The sequence below is a fragment of the Bos taurus genome, chromosome 11 (genome assembly GCF_002263795.3).
Source record: "Bos taurus isolate L1 Dominette 01449 registration number 42190680 breed Hereford chromosome 11, ARS-UCD2.0, whole genome shotgun sequence".
NCBI lineage: Eukaryota > Metazoa > Chordata > Mammalia > Artiodactyla > Bovidae > Bos > Bos taurus.
This window is the reverse complement of record NC_037338.1, coordinates 93164802-93191809: the sequence shown is the minus strand read 5'-3', so window position 1 is coordinate 93191809 and position 27008 is coordinate 93164802. Positions and strand designations below refer to the sequence as shown.

The window sequence follows — 27008 nt, the reverse complement described above, 5'->3', positions numbered from 1 at the left end:
TAATAACAAAAAAGTTTAAACAAACTAAATGTCCAAAAAGAGGGCTTATGAAAGTGAATTACGGTATAACCACAAGAGGGACTATTTTGCAACCATCAGAGTGTGGCTGTTTACAAAGAGTTTTTTAAGAAGAAGAAGAAAATGCTAATAATCTTAATGCTAAACAGAAAATAAAAAACTGGATAGAAAGTTGTTTGATCACGTTAAAAGCTATGTAGTTAAGTTTCCAAGTTTCCCTGGCAGTCCAGAGGTTACGACTCCACACTGCCAATGCAGGGGGCGTGGGTGTGATCCCTGGTCAGGGACCTAAGATATCACATGTTGCCCAACATGGTCAAAAAACTGAAAAATAAATATAACAAATAAAGGATATGTTATTAAGTAAACTACCAAATATTTTTTTTAACTAAGTAGTTTAAAAAGGGGGAAAAGGAGAAACATCCCCAAATCCAAGACTATAGGGTGAATTTTCCCCATTTTTAAAGTCTTCTGAATTCTCTACATTTTCTACAAGGAGCCTACTACACTGCTTTGATGATCAGAAACAAAATTTAAAAATACATTTTTAAAAGCTTTTTGATAAAGCAGCAATCAGTTCCTATCTTGCTTATTTTAAAAAATTAATAAATAACAACAATAAAAAAGCACACCTAAAACTCCAGATTGATGCCTTCGACTGGGGAAAAATGAACAAAATGAAGTGTGCACATGGCTGTCTCCTGAATATTTTCTTACCCAAACTTTTAACCATACGACAGTAATTAAAGTTATTAACAACAATGGTAAGAGCTAATATTTAAGTGATAATATCTTAAATAATAAAGATTATTGCCCTGGATGTATCATGTAATACTATATATAGCATGACCTTTTTTCTTGTAATATTCCATATGTTTACAGAGATCACCCTGAAGGCCTACACCAAACATGTGAGGGGAGTGCAAAAGGGTTAAAGGAGGGGTCAATGTGCATGGTGATGGATAGAAACTAAACTTCTGCTGATGAACACACTGTAGGGTATACAGAAGTTGAAAAAGAATGTTGTAGAATAATGTATACATGGAACAAACAGTGTTATAAATTAACACTACTTGAATAATTTTTTTTAAGCACAAGTAAAGAAAACATTTAAAAAAAATAAGTGCCAGTCATGTGATTGTTCTTCCTTTTCCAAGGAGCATGGGCTCTGGTCCCTGAGGCAGAGGCCCAGACTTGCTGAGAGAGTACCTGAAGGGCGTCAGAGGTTACAGGCTCACCACCGGAAAGCAACGGAAAGGCCAAGTGTCTGCTAGAGCGATGAAACCCCCTGGGAGGTGGACAAGGAGCTGGCCCAGCTGGACTCTTACAAGGCCTGGTGAGTGCCCAGCAAAGGCCAGGCCAGTTTACGAGTCTCTGAGCTAATGCAAGGAAAGAGGAGGCCACAGAGAGGGCATGAAGGGAGCCCTGAGGGGCTCAGAGTCAGACACTCTCACGGTGCTTCTAGCATCCCCAGGGTATCCCTTCACAGCAGGAATTCCAAAGCCCTTTTCACAGAAGAAACAGACTCCAAGAAGTCAAGTCACTTGCCCAGGGTCACATGACATCAAGTGTAGAACAACCTCTTTCTAACCCCGGTGCCATTACAGGGGTGCACTGCCATGCTTCCGGTCACTACCTTTTCTGTTTTTCCTTGTCTGGGGAGCCTTTCAAAAATACACATTCCTATGCAGACCTACTGAATCAGAAAAGGTAGGACGCCCAGACATTCATCTAAAATTCTTCCCTGAGTAACTGTTGGGCCTGCTCTATGACTAGCATTCTGTTAGTCTAAGAGGAAGGAATAGTCAATTTAGGGGGTCCTCATGACCCCCTAACGACTCTTCTGGCCTCCCCATCTTCCCTCTTTATGCCCTATCCCGCCCACACTCCTGTTCAATCTTCGTAACATAATGCTTTTATCGTGGATGATGGAGGCTTTGGGAAAGCCCCTTATAATGTTTATAAGCTAAACATACTGTCTCCCCAATACTGGTAAATCATCTTTCTGTCTTTTCTTTTAATCTATCTGTCTTAATTACATGGGTACCACGCAAGTTCAGGCCATCATCATTTCCTGGCTGGATTCCTGCAGCAGCCTCCCAATTTCAGTTATGCCTCTTACAATCTGGTTTCCACCCAGCCACCATAGTCAATCTTCAAACACAAGTGTGAAGCTCTGCTGTCTGAAAATATAATCATTCAAGGGAGTCACTGCATCAGAATCACCTGGGGAGCATTTTAAAATGCAGAACCCTAGGCCCCACCCCTGACTCACTGACTGAATCTCTGGGAGCAGGGTCCCCATATAACCATATTTTTGTTAGCTCCTCAAGTGACTAATGCCGTGACAGATTAGATTATTGCTCAACAAGTATTCGCCCCCACCCCTAGACCTCCATGAACATATATACTTTCCCTCCACAGTGATACTGGGCTTGGCACGTAAGGTTTGCTTGGCCAGTGGGATGTGAAAAGAGCGGGTGCTTAAAATGTACTTGAGTGGCTTATGTTCTTGCCATCTGCTGTTGCCATGAAAAGATGCCCTGTGAAGCCTGTTGACTCCAGAAGATTGAGAGAGATGTAGAGCCAATTTGAGCCCCATCCAAGATCTGAGAAGGTGCATGCTAACTCACTTCAGTTGTGTCCGACTCTGTGCAATGCTACGGACTATAGCTTGCCAGCTGTTCATGGGATTCTCCAGGCAAGAATACTGGAGTGTGTTGCTATTTCCTTCTCCAGGAGATCTCCCCAACCCAGGGATCGAACCTGCATCTCTTGCATCTCCTGCATTGGCAGGCAGGTTCTTTACCACTAGCGCCACCTGGGAAGTCCCAGTGGCTGAGCCACATTGAGCTCAGCTTAGAACAGCTACCTCCCAGCTGACCCACAGGGACAGGAATAAGAAAATGCTTGAAATATACATCACTGAATTTCGAGGTAGTATGCTATGCAGCATCAGTGTGGCCACAATGACCAATAAAGATGCAGAGCCAACATGGGAACCTCTGGACATGTTAAAGTTCAAACTCCTCAACCTGGTATAGGAGACCTGCAATGAACTGGCCACTGTCATCTCTGCCCTTCTGTGTCATCCTGGGTCGAAGCCACAGTTATCTCATTGAACAGTGCTCCTTTCCATCACCACACCTTTGTACATGCTGTTAACCATTCCCCCTTGTCTCTGTTTCACTCCAGTTGCTCCTTTAAGACTTGTTCAAGTGCGCTTACTCAACACACTAAAAACAGGGCCAGGTCCTCACCTCTCAGCACCCAGACAACCAAGCACAGACAGGAGAGCTCTCAGAGGAGAGGCTCTGAGATCAGTCTGCTGGGTTTGGATCCTGTGGCTACCATTTACCAGCAGCGTGACCTTGGGCAAGTTACCTCCCTCCTGTGAACCTCAGTTTCCTCACCACCCACCCACCTCACTTTGCAGTGATGAGGATGAATTAAGTGTCGTAAAATGCTCAGGTTAGAGCCTAGAACACAGTATGGTCAGTAGCTTCCTCCCCTCCTCTGTATTCCCAGGGTCCAGCGCAGGGCCAGGCCCAAGACAGACTCAGCCAATGGCAATCATGTCAGTGAAAGAACTGGGGGTACTCTGTTCTCATTTTCTTCACTTCAGATGTGAACAATGATTTTCTGGGTCAGATACGTAAACATGACATCGTTGGCAACGGTACCTGTTTCTCTATGAGCCTAATGGTGTCCTCGGAGGCCTTGTCCTTTGATTTCTTCACCTTATTTATTGCGTTGGTACGAACCTTCCGTAAAGAGTCTTTGGCCTTGTTCGTGTTCTGTTTAGCCAGCTTCACCAGCATTTCTCTGTGCTCCCGGGTTACTCTGATAAAAGACAAAAAAAACAGTTCAATAAAATCATCCCATGTATGAACTGCCTGCCAAGAATTCAACATCACTTTATGCACTAGCTCAGCAGTTTATAACCGTACTCTCCGTCAGTGGAAGATCTTCAAATTCCTGACACACACCCAGGAGGATGTTCAGGGTCAAGGAAGGTTCCTGATGAGATAACTGAGGACAGTAAGTGTGCTGCTTAAAATTACAAGCCAGAGAGTCTAGGCAGCCCTGAAGTTAAATCCTCGCTATGCCTCTTACTGGATGCATAACTGACTTCCCTTCCTCAGAGTTCCCATCTGTATAATGGGATTGTCAGTACCTGACTTAAAGGGTGGTGTGAAGATTATGGGATGGTCTGTGTCACTTGTTTAGCACTGACCCTGGCACATTTTAAAAGAAAGCAACTATTAGCTGTAATTCCACCCCTTTCTCTCCAACTAAAGAAAGCAATGCCAATGAATGAGATGCTACAGAAACAGCACCATCTCTATACCTCTAAATCATCCAAAACAAATAAATAGTAACCTTCAGAATCTTAACTATTATCATGACAAATTACTTGTGAATCCCTTTAGCACTGACCCAGACACAACACATGAGAATACTGTACCATTTAACTTCCATAAAGTACCCATGAGAGTGTCTGGCATATTAAAAATGCTTAATAAATGTCAGTTATTTTAACTATTAATATCCTTATCATAATAACAACAGTGAGCACACTGAAGGCCTATTATAAATCCCTGGGACAGGCACTCTAGAACTTTTTGTAAGCTGACCCTCACAACTGTATGAAGCAGTTATTATTCCTGTTTTACACTTAATCATCACAAAGGCCAACACGTTTGTCCTGCCGTGGTTTCTTGGTCGTGTGCACACTACTACCTGTGAGGACCAGCGTGCTGGTTGTACCAAGTGTGCTATGATGAACGTGACAGACCTCTGTCCTGCTCCCAGGGAGCTTAGCTAGGCAGAGCGCTAAGTAAAGAGACTTACAACACAGCATGTCTGTGTTTGGGGAGGGGTCAGTAGAGGGAGGGAAGACTTTCCTGAGGAAACAATACCTGAGTGCGGCTGGCATTAGGTTTGTTCACTGGTATTCTGATCCTGATTCCTTCCAGCAGGAATGCACTCCCCTCCCCTCTGAAGTTTGGTGTGGCTGCACCACTTGCTTTGGCTGATGAGATGTGAGCAGAATGGGTGTCGCCTTATGAGCCCACATGCGCTCTACCACATCTGTCCCTGCTGGCTGCAGCGCAGGTTGAGAGGGAACTTCCGTCAGTTTGGGTCCCAGAGAGACAATGGTGAACAGTGCCCCACGTGGCGTGAACAAGAAATGTTTCTGCTGTTTGAGGCATGGAGATTTGGGGGACTGCTTGTTACTACAGCACTGCTCATCCTATCTCGACTAATAGCCCACAAGGATCTAAAAAATACATGCAAGTTGCCAGTATTGGTAGGGATTTCCAGGAGGAAGAAAAAGCATGCACAAAGGCTTTAGGTTACCAGGAGACTGTGGTCATATGAGGAACCAAATGGACCACAGACAACAAAGAAGGGAGTAACAAGAAAAGAGGCTGGAAAGCCGCATCATAGAGGGTCTTATAAGATCACAAACTCCATCTTATGGATGAAAAAGTTTGGTATCTTACACAAAGCCAAATCTATGCTGGCCTGCTTCAAAGGCCAATAGTCTTAGTATGAAAAAATGCTCTGCCTCCTGAATCCTGAACTGGACATCACTGGCATATGGTTCCTGACCCCTTAAGTCAACATGATTCTGGCTTATGAAGGATAATCCCAAATCCTGGGTATAAGTGTTCCATGTGAAACAGTGACAAATAGGAGTTAAAGATTTAGTGCATTTACCTAGTACGTTTTCTCTGATAGGATGAGAAAAAAAATGAAAGGATTTTGAGCCAGGACAAGCCGTGAAGATCAAGTGGGCAGCTGAGTGATAAATAAATCCTTCCGGATCCAGCTATTTGAATTCACAAAATTCTCAAATTCTCAAAATATTCTCAAAATGAAAATAATCCTGACTCCTACCAGTATTAAACCCCTCAGTGCTAGGTGAGTACTTTATTCCCTCACTGAACCTCACAACAACTCATCAAACTAGATTCTAAAACCCCCACTTTCCAATGAGGAAACTGAGGTACGCAGGCACTAAGTAACCCGCCTGCGGGCTTCAGTGACACAACTGGGATTCACATCCAGACCTTCCAGCCTGCATTCCTCCCGCTACTCCAGGCTGCCTACCTCTTGCAGTCTATTTCAAATAAATTATGTGCTGCTGCCATTCCTTCTGCTTCCAGGCAGAAAGCTTTTTTCAAAGTCAGTAATATGAATCTTGGGACTGAAAAGGACAAAACCACCATGTCAGGAGTTTAGGGATTTGGATCAGATCTTGTTACTTTTATGGTTTTTAATTCATTGAACAAAAATCATGCTGACATGTTTAGGTCTCTTTTTTGTTCTGCCAAAGCATATGTCAGTATAAGGAAGGAACAGGAAAATTAAAACTTGATCCGCTGATTCAAAAAGCTTAATCCTGCTGAAACACTAGGAGGGGCAGAAAATAAATGAATCTAAGTCTGTAAGAAACCTCTTAAACTTCTCTACAGAGAAGTATCTCAATCTAACATTTCATATATAACTTGAAATAGCTTGCTTTTTAGACAATCTTTAAAAAAATAAAAAAATGTATCTAACCAACTGTTTTTTTTACTACACTTATATTTTACATGGAGGGGGAAAAAAAATCACATGTTCAAAACTATACAAATTGGGACTCAAAAAATCTTGAGAGTAAATGGCTAAAGAAAACAAAATCATAATATATGTAATTTGGCCTTAATAAAATATTTTTTATATTGATTAATGAAAATGTGACACTATTACACTATTGAAACCAGTTTCCACACATTGTAGTATTTAATTATTGACACTGACAAAAATATGTCAGTTTCAGGATGCAAATACAGAGGCAATAATCTAAGAAAGTGGGGGGGTACAGTGAGGGTGGGGGGTACAGTGAGGGTGTGGGGGGTACAGTGAGGGTGTGTGGGGGAGTACAGTGAGGGTGCGAGGGAGAAGGGAGGAGGGGGAGGGGATGCCAGGCACAGGAAGTGCTGAGAGGAAGAGAGTCATCTGCATGCTGGTTCCGGGTGGTGCTGAGCTGAACGAATCCAGAATTACAAGATCGGAAGCAGTCAGGGTGATGGAAAGGCTCGGTTCTGAAGTACAGTCAGACATGTTTTATTCCTGCATCTATCACTCAGAAGCTGACTCAGAAGCGGGCAAGCTACTCAATCTCTCTCCACCTCAGTTTCTTCATCTCTGAAGCAAAGATTATGAAAACACCTTGTCCAGGGGATTGGGAGAAGCGAACATGATGCATATAAAGCGCCAGTAAAGACAGCAGCATATAGTAGTAGCCTTGAATAAATGATAGCGTCTATGAATGTTTTAATCAAACACACTTAATTACTTCCTCATGAAACAACGAGGGCACATCTGTTTTAGAAAAGAAACATACTCTATTATGGAAATATTGTAATGCCTTTCCAAACCAGTGATTAATACATCTGATCATCTCCATCTCGCATTCACGAGGTTCTGTGAGCTCAGGCTAGTTGTATTTCAGGCTCTCGGCTCAGCCAGTTGGTTCTGAGCACCCGCTCTGCACTTGGCCTGCATTCACTCATCAAGCATTGGCGGGGGCCCCAGGGTTCACTGCCAGATCCTGGGCCGGGCTGAGGAGCGCCAGAGATGAGGGAGGCCTGGTCCAACTTCTCCAGAGGCCCAGTCCAGCAGCGCAGACAGACTCGTCAACCACTGCTGAGGAAGAGCACTGCTGGGATGGAGGGACAGGCTTTCTGCAGGAGGAAGGAGCACATGGAGAGCACAGCTCATTCTGCTGTGAGGTTTGGGAAGTGCCCTAGAGATGCATAGCGACTCACTGGCTGCAGAAGACAGGGCACTCCAGGCAGAAGCACGGTAGGAGACAGGCGTGAGGCTGAAAAAGGGGCATCGCATTTGTTCTGAAGACCTGGGGTTTTCAAATGCTTCTTTAGTCAGAAAACTCTGGATTCAAAGAAAATCAAGGCAGACACCCCATTTATAAAACAGAGAGAAACTGAGTTCTCTCTATTAATGAGGGGAAGGGTGCTAGCAGAGAGGAAGGTGCTCCAACCACCCCTGACACCCCTCCACTTCTGCACCTGCCAGGTACTGGCTGAGTGACCTTAAGTAAGCGATTTAAACTCTCTGAGCCCTGGTCCTCTCATCTGGAAAAAGGGACTGAAAATAAACAAACAGAAAGCCCCTTTCAGAGTTCTTATGAGGATAGGCGAGATAACACACGGAAAGTGAACGGTACAAAGCATGGTAGGAAATAAACAACCAGAAAACCTAAGTTGCCTTTGTGGCTACTGCTGTTCATGTTTGGTAACTATAGTGTGTGCGTGCGTGCTCAGTCGTGTCTGACTTTTCATGACCCCATGCACTATAGCCCACCAGGCATCTCTGTCCATGGGATTTTCCAGGCAAGAATACTGGAGTGGGTTGCCATTTCCTCCTCCAGAGGATCTTCCCAACCCAGGGATGGAACCTGCGTCTCCTGCACTGGCAGCTGGAGTCTTTACCACTGAGCCCCCATGGAAAGCCCGAGGGCAACTACAGAGGTACCTCCAAATAATGAAGAGTTTACTCAAGGTTTTTATCAAATGAGAAATCACAGGGCAAACAACCTAGGTTCCCGTAAGATGATTTTTTTGAGATCTGATTAGTACTTTAACATTTCTCTTTCTGATATTAATTCATTCACTTAGTTTACAGTTTCATTCAGTAGCTATTTACTGGGCACCTGCTGTGTTCCATCCACTATGTCAGAGTGAGTTCACAGTCTGACAAGGAAGGCAGTCATTAAACAAACACATGCACAGTTAATCAATAAGTTACAGCGGTAAGAACCATGATAAAGACATGAAGAGCTCTATGAAAATAATAAGCAGGGGGCTGACCACACTCTCCTGTGGGACTCCAGAAGAAAATGTGACGATACTTAAGGTATATTTAAGTTCAGATGAGTAAGAGTGGAGAAGCTAGGCAAAGGTCATTCCCACCAGAGCAAATGGTCCATGTAAGATAAAGGCCTTATTCCAGGTGAGGAGGGTCCTGCTCTTGGGGAACTGAAAAAAGGCAGCGTGGCTGCAGCACAGAAAGCAGAGGAGAAGGACTACAACCAGAGAGGAGGCCGGTGAGCCTAGCAGGGGCAAGACTAGTAGGCAGGCCCTTCGATGCCGCTTTCTGACTTAGCAGATCCACTGACGGATGAATGGACATTTACACTGGGTAGATACACTCAGTGGAATATGACTCAGCCTTAAAAAGGCAAGAGAATTCTGCTATAACATGTATAAACCTTGAAAAGATTATGCTAAATGATATAAGCTAGACTCAACAGAAGGCAATGGTAACCCACTCCAGTACTCTCGCCTGGAAAATCCCATGGATGGAGGAGCCTGGTAGGCTGCGGTCCATGGGGTCGCTGAGGGTCGGACACAACTGAGCGACTTCACTTTCACTTTTCACTTTCATGCATTGGAGAAGGAAATGGTAACCCACTCCAGTGTTCTTGCCTGGAGAATCCCAGGGATGCGGGAGCCTGGTGGGCTGCCGTCTATGGGGTCACACAGAGTCGGACATGACTGAAGCGACTTAGCAGCAGCAGCAGCAGTAACAGGACAAATATTACATGATTCTACTTATATGATGTCACCTGGTATAGTTAAATTCACAGACACAGAAAATAACACAGCAATTACCAGGGACCTGGGGGATCTGGGAATGGGGGCTGTTGCTTTTAATGGGTACAAAGTTTCAGTTTCACAAGACAAAAAGAGTTCTGGAGATTGTACAGTAGTGTAAATGTACGTAATACCACTGAACTGTACATTTAAAAATAACTGAAATGGTAGATTTTTAAGGCAAGAATACTGGAGTGGATTGCCATTCCCTTCTCCAGAGGACCTTCCCGACCCAGGGATTGAACCTGGTCTCCTGCATTGCAGGCAGATTCTTCACCACTTGAGCTACAGGAACGTCCTATGTATATCACACTACAATTAAAAAAAAAAAAAGAGTAGACTGTTTCTAAGACCAACACAGAATATCACAGATGCATGAGTAAAGCAGAAGTGAGATCAGACTTGGATTTTGTGCAGAAACCAAGGTACCAACCAGATCTAAGCATAAGGCAAGAGTCTGCCCAGAAGCCTCTTGGCAGGCGGACAGAGAGCTCACGACTAGCCTGCAGCAGCCTCCCGGGTGAGTGATGAAGAGAGCAGCCTTTTCCGCTGGGGTCAGAGATCCTCCCAGCATAAGGCAGGGCTTCAGCTGAGCTGGCAGGGTCACGCTTTGTTTGTACAAACCCCACCAGGCAGGTCTTCCAGGAACATCCTGGATGGGGGCCTTCCTGCAGAACTCCTTGAGTGTGTTCCCATAACAATAAGCTGAGGGGCATGCCCCGCTAGCCACTCACACAGCAGATACTGAAACGATACTTCCTATGGCTTCAACGAGAATGGGACATGTGCAAAGACACTCACCAGAGGTACATCAGAGGAAGCTATGCTCGGTGTGGCAATTGTGGTAAAAAAAAAAAATTTGCCTTGGTCACTTAGGGGGGACTTAAAAAGGTAGAAATGATGTGCTTCAGAGCCAGGAAGACCTAAGCTGGCATCCCTGCTTTGCCACTTGTTAGCTTCAGAACCGTGAGCACGCTGTTGGACTTCTGTAGACTCAGTCTCCTCGTGTGTAGAGTAGGAGTAAGAATATTACTAAGAGGGCGGGAGCAAGGATTAAATGAGATGACGGTGGCACGGGCTCAGCACACCGCAGTGTGCACACACTCCAGCACATACAGTGCAGCTGCTTTCCTATTCCAACTGCAGAATCTCCAAAGCTGGGGGACCACAGTATGTGAGCAGTCGGAGAGAGAGCAGAGGATTGAGTCACTAGCAGCTTAGGCTACTGACCAGCTGGTGGGCCGCCGGAGGACAGGATGGGAAGAGAGGAGGGTGGGCATGGGGGCCCCAGGAGACAGGAGCTGGGTTTCAGAAGCCTGGGACAGGCTGAGGGAGAAGAAGGGACTCGCACTTCCAGGGAACAAACAGCCTGCGTAAACACGTCTCTGACGGCTCCACCGAGAGAAGCCCTGATGCCCGTCTCCGTGATGGGTCGCCTCCCCACACGGCAGCATCGGCCCGCAGTCAGCAGCAGTCACAGGCCCTGTTTTACTGTTCGCTGGTGGGCGCTGCCCGATGTTGTGGGGCTGCTGGCCCTGAAGGAAATGTGTTTGTTTGTGTAGTACTGCCAGACTTCCTACACTCCTAGGGACACGATTCTCCCTCCCCTCTCTCCTAGCCACCCCCCACTGCATACGGCACCCCGCCCACAGCTCACCAGCCAGTCTAACAGGCACTAACGTGTCTCATAAAAACATGCGGTGTCCTTCTAGCCCAAAGAAAATCATACACACACTTTGGAAAGACTTCTACCATCAGCAGTACCATCGATTTTTCTGAGGACATATAACTAGGCACCTGCCTTCAAAGGCCTGTCCTGTGACCGAGGCCTGGCTAAGCAGACATGCCATCCTGAAATACAGCCCAGCATGATGGAAAGAGAGGAAGCTGAGGTCAGGGGTCACAGCTCCACACTCCCAGCTGAGTGATCAAGATGAAGTCACTCGTTTTCTCCTTCCCTGTCACCCAAAGGTTGGAAATCCAAGTTCAGGGATTCATGGAGGTAACTCTGCCTTCTGCTCTCACGTACAGGATAACACAGGTGTGGTGGCCAAGGCTGATTTCCACCCCCAGCTCTGCCACTTCGAGGCTGGGTACCTGTGCACAATTAGTTTTTCCTCCCCAGATCACAAGGAAGCATTCACAAGAACAGTCTCTGAAGCCACACAACCAGGGTTTGAGGCCCCAGATCTATCACTGCTTAGCCGTATGGCCCTGGGCAAGCATTTCATTTCTTTGCCTCAGTGTTCCCATCTATCAAATGTATATAATACCACTAAGTTAATGAGACTGTTGCAAGGATTAAGAGAGTTACTAAATGTGCTGGTCACGGGGACATGCCCAATAAACACTATCTGTTGTTTCCTTACCTATAAATGGGGGCAGCGTGGGAGGAGTAATAAAAATGTTACTCTTCTTTTTCCACAGTCAGGACCAAATGAGAGATGATCGTTGAGGAATTCTGCATACATGGGTATTGACTATTTTAAAAGCTGTTCGTCAGATTAGTAATAAAAATGACAGTGAAGTTTCCCACTGAGCGATCAGAGCCTAGTGGCCACAGGCCCAGGGTCTGAGAAAGATGCCTGTCCTTCTCCTCATCACCGTGACACTGGGTGCAGACAACTCCCTTCCCCTACAACTCGGCATCCTCAGGTATGAATAGGGGAAATAATACACCTACCTCTGAAGACTGTTATGAATATCGTAGTTCATGTACAAATAGCACCTGGCACAGCAGCGGGCACCCTGGGCCATTACTGTCCTTACTACATGCTAGGTCCTGTCCCCAGAGCTAGGGATATAGCACGGGACAAAACAGATGAAGCACCACCAAGTCACACTCGAGTAAAGGAGAGAGAGGGCACCTGCAAATCTGTAAACCGACACCTAAGTGCTACGAAGAAAATGAAGCAAGACCAGCAGAGAATGAGGAGCCTTACTATGAGGACAGTAAGGGCTCCCTGATAACTGCCTAGCCCTCTGGCTCCAGTGCCATCTGCTCCCCTTCAATCAGAGTAACACTGACAAACATTTGCAGAGCTCTTTCCACGTGCCGGGCTCTGAGGGGACGCATGCTTTGTGCACTCACTGAGTCAACTTCTGCATCGTTCCTGTGACATTACTGATCTTATTACCTGGTTTCTGAAGATTAGAAAAACGGAGGCTTAGACAGATTGAGTAACCTGCCCAAGGCCACACAGGTTCCTGGAAGACTTGGGATCTGAGCCCAGTGCAGCCTCACTCGTGAATCTCAGGCCTCCCTGCTGGTGCTAGACAAACCTAAGCTACTATTTCTTAGCAGCTGCAGTGACGCGGACGCTCCTTCACCGAGACCTGCTTAGACAGAGTTCACTGCTACTCCTCCAGCTCCCCGGCGAGCCTAAACACAGTGGGGAGAAAGGAGGAGGGGGTCCCTAGGGGTCGGCCGTGGGACAGTGATGACCTCGGGCAGCCAACCGGGTCCTGTGAGCAGGTGCAGCACACACAGGGTGGACGACAGGGGGGCGGGGGAGAAGGAACCTGTCCTTTCAGGCGCAGTTCTGCATAGGTGCTGATGGCGCTTTCTGCTCAGCGCATGCTCCGCTGATTCCTGACTGCACTTTCTCCAAACGGAACATCTGTGCAGGGAGGGAGCTACCATTCCACACACTTGGGGTCTGAATAGTAGAAGGCGTTTCTAAAGACCCACAGGCTGGGTGAGGAGAAAGGGGGCATCCTATAACTGCACGGAGGCTCGCCAGGCCTGGAAGGGGAGACAAACAATGGACTGGACATCCACCAGCCAAATAAAGGAATGAGCAACCCTGGAGAGCAGCAGTGAGAGCAGGCAGTGGCCACGAAAGGGGCCAGAGAAGCAGCTGCAGTTGCTCAAGTGCAGCTGATGGCTGCTCCCACCCAAGTGAAGTCATTCAGGCGGTCTCTTCTGATTTTTTTTTCCTTTCACCATCACTAAAGGTCTGTATGTGTGCGAGCTGTGTGAGAAAAGGGTATTATCAGTATGTCCAAGGATATGCAATGAGACACACTCTCCCTGGTTCAAGATCCACAGAGCGATACAGCAGCTAGAGAGAGGGGCCGCAGAGCGAGGAGGAGGGAGGAGGGTTCTGGTTAGCAGCCCAGAAAGCAAGGCCATAGTGTGGCAAGAACAGGGGCGTGGAAACAGACAGACTCGATGTGAGCCATGACCCCCCTGCTTACTAATCTGTGACCCTGAGCAAATTACGTAACTTTCTGATTCCGAGTTTCCTCATCTGTGTTACACCCGTCTCAAGATGGTGTTTCTCTGTACGCACAGAAACAATGAGATCACCATGAAAAGATGTACGGAAGGTTCTGTTGAGCCGAAAATAAATAAATAAATAAACAAGCTGTGGCACTGCAGATGGCAGAAACTTAATCCCACTTCTGTAAACTGAATATGTGTGTGTGTGTGCACCTTTTAAAATCTGGTAGGATATTTATTAAACTTACCAACAAGTTACTTCAGGGAAGAATCCTTGAGGAGCAATAAAGAAACTTTTTACTTTTCTGTAGGACTTGAATCGTTACATTAATGTGTACTCTTTTTATAATTAAAGAGATGAAAGTCATATATCTAATAAAAGTCTAGTACTCAGAACATATAAAGATCTCCTACACCTCAACATAAAAGTACAAACAACACAATTTAAATGAGCACAGGACCTGAACAGACATTCTTCTAAAGATGCACAAATGGCAAACAAGCACACACACAAAAAATACTCAACATCACTAACATCAGGGAAATGCAAGTCAAAACTGCAGCGAGACATCACTTCCTACCCACTTAGATGGTAATAATGACAAAACGACAACAACAACAAGTCCTGGCAAGGAGATGGAGCAATTAGAGTCCTTCAGTACTACTGGGGAGAATATGAAATGTGCAGTCCCTGTGGAAAAGTTTGGCAGATCTTCAAAAAGTTCAACAGTTATCACAGGACTTTAGCAATTCTACTCATATGTTTATACCCAAGAGAACTAAAAGCACGCTCATAGCAGCCTTACTTATAATAGCCAAAAAGTGGAAACAACTCAAATATTCTTCGGCCTGTGAATGGAAAAATAACACGTGGCATATCCACTCGGTGGAATAGTATTTGGCAAGAAAAAAGAATGAAGTCCTGATCCATGCTACAACATGGATGAACCTTGAAAATATCATGCAAGTGAAAAAAGCTCGTCACAAGAGACCACATACTGTGTGAATTCATTCCTATGAGACGTTCAGAATAGGGAAATCTAGAGAGATAGACTAGCAGTTGCCTAGAGCGACCCTTACAAGGGTGACCTGGGGTGAAGTAGGGAGTGACTGCTAGTGGGCTCAGGGTATCTTTGTGAGGTGATGAAATTGTCCTAAAATGAATGTGGTGGAGCTTGCAGAACTCTGACTACACTAAAAACCTTTGTAGTGTACACTCTACGTGGGTGAATTAGACTTCAGTAAAGCTGTTAAAAATGCTGCATGACTCCCTGGCTCTCGTCACTGAACAGTACTTGTCTCCCCGGTGGAAAGCTCAGTGGCAGACAGCATGCCTCGGTCTCCTCAGCTGGGGGACGGCAGTACTGCCCCCCCATAACAGTTAATAGTCACCACGCACAAGAGGTCATGGGAACACTCAACAGCAGTTAACTTGATAACGACAATTTTAAAAATTACATTTATTTCTCACTGAGTGGATTTCTTTCCTTTCTTCACTGGTGTCAGACCTGCATCATGAGCTAAAGACTCTCCTTGTCACTCCTGCTCCTTCTCCCCTTTATCCTTCACAAGAGTTTCTCCCAATACCCCTCCAGAAAAGTAAATTTTTCTACTACCCCATTTTACAGATGACGAAACTGAGACTCAACGAGTTGAAATAACTAGCCTACAGTCACCTAACTCATTTTACTGATTCTCTTCTTCAAGTTGTTCTGACCTTGGTTCTTCCAGGTATCAATTCCACTCTCCCTGATGTACAGCAATTACCCCTACTTATTAACTCAGCCTGGGGACCCTGCCTCCCTGCCTTATGACCTTGCTCTCCCTAGAAAAACTTGGGAATCATCCATGAGAGACTGTACATCAGCATAAGCTGCAAAAAAAAAAAAAAAAACTTCAGAAAGAAAATCCAGGCTAGGAGAACCACAACCCAGGGTTTTTAACTGTTACCTGGTGAAACTGCCTGGTCCAGTCACAAGGAGAATTCTCCTCCATGCTGTCACCTTGGAATAAAGTCTGAGGGAGGAGCCTGGCCTAGGCATAAGGTCTATCATTGCTGTCAAGGGCAGGAGGAAAGGTAGGAGCCAACTGTGAGGACCTGGGGAGCAGTTCAGTGGGCAGGGGCTGTCAAGAACAGTCAAAGCCCCTTGGCCTTTCTAGAAACACTAAGCGAGTCTCACACCACAGGCAGGACTAGGATTTTCTTCTTTTGGATATACCTTCCAGGAGGTCTTGTTCGCCATAATTCATATTCAAAGAACAAACCAAGTGCTCATTAACAATCAAACTACAGTGTTCCTGAGCAACTTAAATTCCAAGATAATTACAACATAATGACTCAACTCCTCCCACCCCTAAAAATGGAGGAAAAGACAGGAAAAAAACCCCAAAACAACATGGGGTTGGGGGAGGGGTTAGTGAGGAAGAGAGGGAAAGAAACTGTTAAGGACTAAAAGAGCCATCAGCAAACAGGAAGAAAATATCATTGGTTTTACTACCAAATAATCAGAAAAGAATGTTTTCAATAACTCCTTAACCAGGAGAATTAGATAATAACAAATAGTATAAGAAAAGAGAATTAAAGTCTATGACACATAATATTCCATATAATATCCCATTACTCTTCAAAAAACATCATAGAAGTTATGCCCATTTTACAGATAAGGAGGCTGAAGCTTCCAACAATGAAATGATTTGCCCAAGATCTCTACAGTGGGCATGTTTCAGGGGCACTGTCAGCCAGTGGTAGAGAGTCTCCTTTAACGGGCCATTGTCCCTCAGGAGCAGCCCGTCAGTCCGGCAGAATCCTCAGAAATGCACTGCAGTGCGTCATCGTCTGCGCAAACCTCTCTTTTCCATTCTTTACCAGTGGCAGACCTGTAGCCTCTCTTTCACAGGATCCTGCCCATAAATTTCTCACACATATAATTCTGTCCTGGGGTCTGCTTTCAGAGGACCCAAGTAGATAAACCCAGACAATGACAGAACAGGAACTCACACCTAGGTCTGTCTAAGCCCAAACCCCTTGTGTTTTCTTTCCTTTATACCAGAGACTAACTGATAAATAAACCACGTTGCGAAATCCGATGATTGATTCTCAGGCTTTCTCTTCCATGGTCCATCAGCAACGTCCAGTGCCGCTGATGGGCACTTCCTCTAAGACACTTCCGTCGGTTCCCAGGATCCCACACTTTCCAGAGTTCTCTGGCCGCTTATTCTCTCTCTCTGGCTGGTTCCTCCTCACCATCTTGACCCACAAACCTTGATGTGGACTGTCCAGGGCTGTTTCCAAACCCTTTTCTTCACCATCTACATTTATTCTCTAAAGTAATCTCATTTAATCTCATGGCTTCTTCTACATGTTCATGCCTCCCAGATTTCTCTCTCGAGCCCACAGCCTTGTCTGAACTCTAAACTTACATACCTAACAGCCTACTTGACCTCTCCACATGGATGTCTATTAGCATCTCAAATTAAACACAGGATAAAACCTGGTCTTCTCTCACACCCAGTCTGTCCTCCCACATCTGCCCTGTTTCAGTAAACGGCAACTCTATCCTTCCAGTTACTCAGGTCAAAAACTTTGAAGTCATCTTTGAGATCTTTCTTCCTAAATTTACAGCCAATCTGTCAGCAAATCCTGGTAGCTTTTCCTTAAAATGTGCCCAGAATCTGATCACTTCTAACCAATCCCATTGCCATACTAGTCCAGGCCCCATACCTGGATTACCACAATAGCTCCCAACTGGTCCCTGCCTTCACCCTCACCTTCAGACAGTGTGATTCTCAAAACGGCAGCCAGAATGATCCTTTCAAAACCTAAGTCAGATCATATCCCTCCCTAGCTCAAAACCCTCCAATGACTTCCCATCTTACTCCAAACAGAAACCAAAATCTTTATAAGGGTCTATAAGAACTATGATGGCTAATTTTATTTATTTGAATTTTTATTAGGGTATAGTTATTTACAATGCTGTATTAGTTTCAGGTATACAGCAGATGGTTAATTTTTTGTGTCATAGCAGTCCCAGATATTCGGTCAAACATTACGCTGAGTGTTTCTCTGAGGATGTCCTGGACGAGTGGAACATTCAAATCTTTAGACTGAGTAAAGCAGACTGCCCTCCCTAATGTGGGTGGGCCTCACTCAATCACTTGAAGGCCTGCAAAAAACAAAAATAATACAGAATTCCCCTGAATAAGAAGGAATTCCTTCTGCCCAACTGCCTTCAAACTGCAACAATGGTTTTTTTTTTTCCCCTGCCTTTGACTCAAACTGAAACATCAGCACTTCCTGGGTCTCCAGGCCCCTGGCCTTTAGACTGGGAACCACACTATCAGCTCTCCTGAGCCTCTGTCTCCCAAGACTGCAGATCTTGGGACTTGTCGGCATCCATAATCGCATGAGTTAATTCTTTACAATAAATCTTTTTACATATATGCCCTATTGGTTCTGTTTCTTTGGAGAACACTGACTAATAAAGACTTTACATGATACTGGCCTCCCCATTTCACTCTGATCTCAGCTCCTACTTCTCTCCCCTCCCGTGTTCTGCTACAGCCACTGAGCACTCTTACTATCTTACTACTCCCTGAACACCCACCTCAGGGTCTTTGCACTTGCTGCTTCCTCTGCCTTAGTGATGAATATAAGCATAGTCTGCTCTCTCATGTCCTCAGTTCTATGCTAAATTATCACCTTTCCCCTGAAGCCTTCAGTGAATACACCACTTAAAACTGCACCAGCCCACGACCACCCCTATAATGTCCTTTATTGCTTTTTCTCCACAGAGAGAAAAATGTGGCCGCTGACACACACACACTGTATGTATGCGTTACTGTCCATTTTCCCAGTGAAAAGTGAAAGTCACTCAATAGTGTCCGACTCTTTGCAACCCCATGGACTATACATTCCATGGAATTCTCCAGGCCAGAATACTGGGGTGGGTAGCCTTTCCCTTCTCCAGGGGATCTTCCCAGCCCTGGGACAGAACCCAGCAGAGGTTCCACAAAGGCAGAGGTTGTGTCTGGCTTGCTCACTGTTGTAATCCTCCATGTCAGAATTATGCCTGACACATAGTAGGTGCTCAATAAATATCTGTTGAATAAATTTATAAATATCTTAGAAGTTTCATATTTCAGCATAACAATTTTATATGATCATAAGAGCAGTTAAGAGGTCACCTGGTGCCAGAGGAGGATAGGGACTGATGTGCAAAGGGGCACAGGAACTTTCAGGATGACTGAGGTGATCTACAGGTTGACTAAGATAGTGGTTACAGGGACACATACATTTGTCAAAATTCACTATCATGTACACTTGAAATGGGTCCATTTTTTTTGTATGAAAGATATACCTCAATATAGTTGACTAAAAAAAAAAAAAATACCCAAGTTGTTTATATTCCAGACTGCCTCCACGCCAAAAAGCGGTGTACAAATTCACTTTTAGATCATGCATCCTGGTTTGAGCTCTGGCAATTATGCTCCACATGGTGTGGGTTGGTATATAATTAAACTTTAAAATACTAATTGCTGCCCCCTATTACAAAAAGAAAAAGTGCTCTCGGAGGTCCACAGATGTTAAGAATAGACTTTGAAGTCAAGCAGACCCATATTTAAATCGTGCACAACTCTATCTTTATTAGCTAGATGAACTTGAACAAGTTATTCAACCTCTCTTGGGCTTACTTAGCTCATGTACCAAAAAAATAGGGAATGACAGAATGACCTAAATAATGTAGTATAAGGCCTACACTATAGTTTGCACTCAGTTAAGTAGTCACTTTACTTAGTATTATTATCAATAAGCACTGAGCCATGAGAGCCACTGAAATATCAATGGGGTTTCCTAAGAGAGTGATGTCAAGTTTGAGTCTGCGGACCACTGGAGGGGTCACTCAGCTGTGTTGCAGATGTTCGCCTGGCCCTGAAGCGTCCATGTCTCCACGAAGCTCAGCAATATGCAGCACACTAGTGCAAATGAGCACTGTGACAATCAAGGAGCAAAGCTCACACCAAGGCGCCCCACATTCTGTGCACATCTCCCCCAGTTACAGTCCCCTATTTACCACTTCCCACCTCTAGCAGAAGAACAGGAAGATCCTTAGAAGACCATTACAACACTGTTAGCAAAAAAGAAAACAATTTAAACCACCAAGATATTCAACAAATGGCAACTCTTTAATGCTATAGGTAACAGGCAAACCCTATGCAACCCTTAAAAAGAGTAAAGAAGAACTCTCACCAGAGCAATGATACATTAAGTTAAAAAAGGGAAGTGCAGAAGAGTGGGTATAATATAATCCCATGTCATCACAAGAAAAATGGAGACGGAGATTTAGACACGTGTCTGAAGCTGCATAGAAAAAATTTGGAACAAGGTGCTACTAGTTGAGCCCTATGCAGGGGAGTATGGGGGAGAATGGATACATGTATATGTATGGCTGAGTCCCCTTCACTGTTCACCTGAAACTATCACATTGTTTTTTTATTATTAATTAATTTATTTTTACTTGGAGGGTAACTGCCTTACAATATTGTGTTGGTTTCTGCCATACATCAAGATGAATTAGCCATAGATATACATATGTTCCCTCCCTCTTGAACCTCCTTCCCACCTCCCACCCCATCTCATCCCTCTAGGTCATCACAGCGCACTGGATTTGAGCTCCCTGCATCATACAGCAAATTCTCACTGGCTATCTATTTCTACGTGTGGTAATACACATGTTTCAATGCTACTCTCTCAATTCACCCCACCCTCTCCTTCCCCCACTGTGTCCACAAGGCTCTTCTCTATGTCTGCATCTCCACTGCTGCCCTGCACACAGGTTCATCAGCACCATCTTTCTAGACTCCTATCACAACATTGTTCATTGGCTATACTGCAAAACAAAATTTAAAAATAAAAGTGATGCCCTATGGAGAATAGAATGGAAGTATTTTGATTTTCTATTTAATCCCACTTAAAGTAAAACCATGCAGACACTGACAAGAAATAATAAAAGAGGAGGACAATCCAGGAAGGAGGCAGCTTCCCCGGGGAATGAGTCGACCCCAGGTACTTTAATCTCTTCAGTGAATCCATGATTCCTAACAGTTTTATTTAAAGTCAAAGATGAACTCAGTGCTCTCAAAACAAAACAGCGTCCTTCTACTTTGTGTGGTTTTCTCATCAATATTTGGTAAAACAACCAGTAAGAGAGTGTTTGTTTGTTTGTTTGGGGGCATAAAGAAGATGTGAATGGGCTGGGGGCCCGACCAAAACAAACTCCTGCTCAAAACTTTTCAGGGTCCCTGATTAAGGAATGAAGAACTGACATACCAAAACAAGCTGCTACCAGGAGGCAAGAACAGGGGAAAGGCAGTATGTCAGTCTTGCGTTCCATCCTGCTTCTGCCCCTAGGCAGCCCTATGACAGTGGACACTGATTCCTGGGAGTTTCAGGTCTCCTATCAGGCAAGTGGGCATAGGAACCATCTCCTGACCTCAGAGTGGTATTATGAGAATGCAGGGAGAAACCCTCGGGCATTCAGCACAGTATCTCCAGGCATTAAACCTGTAGTGCAGGTGGTTAATAAATAGGACCCAGAACCTGATGACATAAATAACAAAAAGAGAAGAAACTATTTCAACGAATCTTGATTAACAGGAATGTTCAAAGAACCCATCCAGTTGATTGACTTCTCTAAATGGGAGAAGACCAGCCAGAGAAGAAAACAAAACCCATATACATTGTCAGTGGGGGCGGATGTAACCCAGAGCTGGGGAGGCCCAAGGTCATCTTACTGAAGACAGCCAGGAGAACTTGCTCACAGTCATGCAGCTGGATTTGCAGAGGCTATGAAAAGAAAGCCTGGTGATAGGAACCACCCAGGCTCCAAGTCTGACCTGTTATTGCTTTAGGGTTTATATTCTGCCTTCTTTCCAAAAGGATCAGAGGCAGATTGTAGGAAGAGTCATGTACTCAGAAGACTCATTTAAATAAGAATATGAGAATCAGAGGAGTGTATAGAGGCTGAGGTACCAGCTGAGATCCGTTGCAACTGAAAATAAAACTTAGCTCTGGGCATCCAGACTGAAGGCAGGAAAGCAAACCGGTAGACTGTCATTAGGGGAAGAATCATAATCAACTGGGAAGCTACATTTTTAAAGACTTAAACTTGAAATGTTATCATCAGAAACCAATCCTGGGAATTTATGCATTTGATTACCTCCCACCTCCCAGACTCCTAAAATAAGCTTTAGTGTGCTATTTTCCTCCTCGCAGGTTTGCTGTGTGATCTGGAGCCAATGCCTCACCTCTGGGTATCTCAGGTTCCCCATCCTTTAAAGGGAGGGATGCACCTGTCTACTTATGAAAAGGAATGAAGGAACCTTTGTCAGCATTAACTTAGTGCTTAATAAACTTCAAAAGCCTTGCGTACATTATCTCACTGAAATCTCCCAATAACTATAAAAGGCAAGCCCTATAAATACATTACAGACGAGCTCTCTGAGATTCAGAGAGGTAGAGACAGCTGATACTGTCACAAAGCTAAAAAGTAGAAGAATCAGAACTCCATTCCAGGCTTTCGTGTTACCAAGGTGCAAATTTAACTATTAGACTTCTGCACTTCTTTTGTGTATCTCAAGCACCCAACAGTTCCTGGCACATAGTAGGTACTCAGCATACTTGTTCCCTTCCTCACTCCTTCCTTTTCTCCTGAAGTAAAATTATGTATGTAAGGAAAATTGTATGTCTATTGAAATATTATTAGTATCTTATATTTATATAGCTTCTTTTCCTCTAAGGAGATCACACTACTTAATTTATTTTCTCTACTAATTTCACCAAAGATCTAGCTATCATTGTGTATTATATCATTTATTTTACAAATGAGGAACTAGAAGGCTACAATCTGCTAGGGTGACATGCCCAGAGTCATATGGAAGTCACTGCCAAAACCAAACAAAAACCTTGGTCCTCTTTACATCTAAATCAGCCTTTATCCTCTCACATGACACAACCTCCATAATAAAGAACAGATCATTCATTTTTTATCTGGAAAACTACCAAACGTATAATGCAGTAAGGGGCCCCATGACCTTACCACCTTGTCAAAGGGAAGAAAGTATATAAAAAATGAGGTTTGCAGGAGCAGACGGATTTGGTCCGTCAACTTTCTCTTGGATTACACCCATTAACCAACATAAAATAATGCAAAATATAATGTAACAGATCCCCATGTCTTTGGAAATTCAAGTTAAACTCACTGATCTTTCAAAACTTGCAGCCATTAACTCGAGCGGGGCTGCAGAGGAGCACATGATGTCAGCGAGTTCTTTGAAAGAAACAAATGATCCACAATTGGGCCACTCTATAAGAATCCAAGTCAGCAACGAGCATTTAGGGGCATCACTTCACAGCATCACAGCATTCTGGAGCTCCAAAAGGGACCTGGCAGACCACTGAGAACAATGCCTTCATCTTGTGCATGAAGAACCTGAGGCTCGGGGCGGGGGTGGGGAGGGCGGGTAAGAGGCTTTGCCAAGATTTCACATACATAGCAGCAAGAACAAAAAAATTAAGCTGCTGACTATATCCATCCCACTTGCGAGTCATGCTTCTGATGGACGTGAGTACACCTAGCACTTTCCAGAATTACCCACCTATACATTGAGCGCAGAAGAAAGAGCCTGAAATATGGTAACAGAAAAACTCAGAATTCAAATTCTGGCCATGTGATATTGAGCAAGTCCCTTAATTTCCGTGAATTTTAATTTTTTTCATCTATAAACTGTAGGTAATAGTAAACTCCACAAGTAATCTGCCAGTAATATAAACAAGGGGCCCGCACAGCCCTGAGTTACACAAAGGCCAACATTAGATCCACATGCAACCAGAACACCCAGCACAGAGGCTGGCACGTAACACATTTGTAGAAAATTTGCTAAGCGAATCAACGAACCAACCAAGAAAACAAGTACTGGACTTGAACTCAGGTCTATTTGCTTCTTATATAGCTCCCAATTCATATGATTTCAAAGCAGAGTGTTATTTCTGACTTACAGAGGCCATTTTCTGGCCAAAAAGCAGAAGAAAAAGGTCTGCAGGGAAGTTCTTGGACTCTTCGGTGTTGGTATTAATTCTTGTTGCTAGCATGGGTATATCCTGAGGCTCCAGAATCAACTAAACCTGAGCTTCAGCATAAGCTGTGTGACCTCAAAGACACACACATTCTCTGAGCCTGAATTTCCACACCTGGGGGAAAAAATCTATTTTACAGAAGTTGTGTGACAAATGCAGTGATCTATGTAAAGGAATACAGAATGATGTGTGGCACATGATGACAAGTTCACATTCCACTTCCCTTCCAGTTATTGGGAAGCTTCATTCATTCCTTTCACTTAGGTCCCTGCTCTGATGTCACTTCCTTTTTGAACCTTCCTACCTACAAATAAAACCCCTAACACTCACTGCCCCTTCAGTCCAGTTCAGATCAGTCGCTCAGTTGTGTCCGACTCTTTGCGACCCCATGAATCACAGCACACCAGGCCTCCCTGTCCAATACCAACTCCTGGAGTTCACTCAGACTCACGTCCATTGAGTCAGTGATGCCATCCAGCCATCTCACCCTCTGTCATCCCCTTCTCCTCTTGCCCCTAATCCCTCCCAGCATCAGAGTCTTTTCCAACGAGTCAACTCTTTGCATGAGGTGGCTAAAGTACTGGAGTTTCAGCTTTAGCATTATTCCTTCCAAAGAACACCCAAGGCTGATCTCCTTCAGAATGGACTGGTTGGATCTCCTTACAGTCCAAGGGACTCTCAAGAGTCTTCTCCAACACCACAGTTCAAAAGCATCAATTCTTCGGCACTCAGCTTTCTTCAGAGTCCAACTCTCACATCCATACATGACCACTGGAAAAACCATAGCCCTGACAAGACGGACCTTTGTTGGCAAAGTAATGTCTCTGCTTTTCAATATGCTATCTAGGTTGGTCATAACTCTTCTTCCGAGGAGTAAGCGTCTTTTAATTTCATGGCTGCAGTCACCATCTGCAGTGATTTTGGAGCCCCCAAAAATAAAGTCTGACACTGTTTCAACTGTTTCCCCATCTGTTTTCCTTGAAGTGGTGCCTGCTTACTTTCCTTCATAGTCCTTACCATCCCCTGACATCATGTATTTGTTTGTTTACTGTGCCTGTTGTTGTTCAGACACCAAGTTGTGTCAGACTTTGTGACCCCATAGACTGTAACGCACTAGGCTTCCCTGTCCTCCACCATCTCCTGGAGTTCGTTCAAACTCATCTCCACTGAATCAGTGATGCTATCCAACCATCTCATCCTCTGATGCCCCTTGCTCCTCCTGCCCTCAGTCTTTCCCAGCATCAGGAAATCTTTTCCACTGAGTTCGCTCTTCCCATTGGGGGGCCAAAGTATTGGAGCTTCAGCTTCAGCATCAATCCTTCCAATGAATATTCAGGGTTGATTTTCTTTAGGATTGACTGGATGGATTTCCTTGCAGTCCAATGGACTCCCAAGAGTCTTCTCCAGCACCACAATTCAAAAGCATCCATTCTATGACGCTCAGCCATCTTTATGGTCCAATTCTCATATCCGTAGAGGACTACTGGAAAAACTATAGTTTTGACTATACAGATATTTGTTGGCAAAGTGATGTCTCTGCTTTTTAATACATTGTTCAGGTTTGCCATAGCTTTCCTTCCAAGGAGCATGTGTCTTTTAAAATCATGACTTCAGTAACCATCCACAGTGATTCTGGAGCCCAAGAAAATAAAATCTGTCACTGGTCAAACCCAGGTCTCCTGCATTGTAGGCAGATTCTTTACCATCTGAGCTATGGGTTTCTTTACTGTGCCTACTTGACTATAAAATAAGCCCCAGGAGGATGGGGACTTTTTCTTGTTGGTGCTATTTACTGTTCTATCTCAACAAACAGGAAAGGGCCTGGCAGGTAGTTAGGGCTTAATAAAAATATTTGTTGAGTGACTGAATGAATTCAACACTTACTTGGGGCTTGCTGGGCTTCCAAGTAGTGCTAGTGGTAAACAACCCACCTGCCAAAGCAGAGGTGTAAGAGAAGTGGGTTCAATCCCTGTGTGAGGAAGATCCCCTGGAGGCGGGCATGGCAACCCACTCCAGTATTCTTGTCTCAAGAATCCCATGGACAGAGAAGCCTGGTGGGCTACAGTCCATAGGGTCGCAGAGTCGGACACAACTGAAGCGACTTAGCACACACCAAGTCCTGGAATTAGACTACTGCAGTGGCCTCCCAACGATGCTCTCCGGGTCCACTCTGTCCCCCTACATTTCATCTGTTAATCAGCAGCCAGAGAGCTCCTAAAAAGTCAACCTCAGATCACGCCTCTGCTGAAGGGCCTCCAGTGGCTTCCCACTACAGTGACAGCACAGCCCACACTACTCACCAGGGCCTGTAATGCCGAGAGCATGGGCCTCTCACCGATCCAACCCCACACCACCACTGAGACACAATGGCTTTTTCTTCATCAAATATGCCAAGGTCTTATAATTTCTTTTCTTTCTTAATTTAAAAATAAACACACAGTTTATGCCTTTGAAACTCTTAAGTTCTATATATTTACGTAATTAACAATATTCTGTTCTTTCTTATACCTAAACTTCTTCAACAAGTGAGGACTAATGGGAAAATGACTCTTCCAGAAATTTGTGTTAGAGATTACAAGTGTCGAGGTCTTTTCAGATTCAGGGCCTTTGGGCTGTCTGTTCCCTCTGCCTGGAAAGCTCTTCCTCTAGGCTGCCTTGTCCTCATCATTCAACTGTCGGCAGAAATGTGACCTCCTTGTGAAGCTGTCCCTGCCACCATCACTCTCAGCAAGTCACTCCCTATTGGAACACACTGTCCTTTCTTTTCTCACAGCATTTCATTATCTGGAATGACTTTATTTATGAGTCTTATCTTCCCAATAGGACTATAAAATACATGAGGACAAGAACTTTGTCAGTTTTACTGCTGCATCTGAATCAATAAACTGGATCTCAAAGCTGCTGGAGCCGGCCAGGACGAGAGACACAGGTAAAGTACACCATCAGACTGACAGTATCATGG

General features: G+C 44.6%; 1 protein-coding gene across 3 annotated transcripts in view; it reads right to left on the bottom strand.

Moving 5' to 3' along the window:
* The window catches only part of MRRF (mitochondrial ribosome recycling factor), a 56598-nt gene that overhangs the window by 4566 nt on the left and 25024 nt on the right, over positions 1-27008 (bottom strand). For all 3 annotated transcript variants that reach the window (XM_059891465.1, XM_024999122.2, NM_001076307.1), the window contains 1 exon segment: positions 3702-3861. In XM_059891465.1, the coding sequence (XP_059747448.1) occupies positions 3702-3861 (160 nt within the window).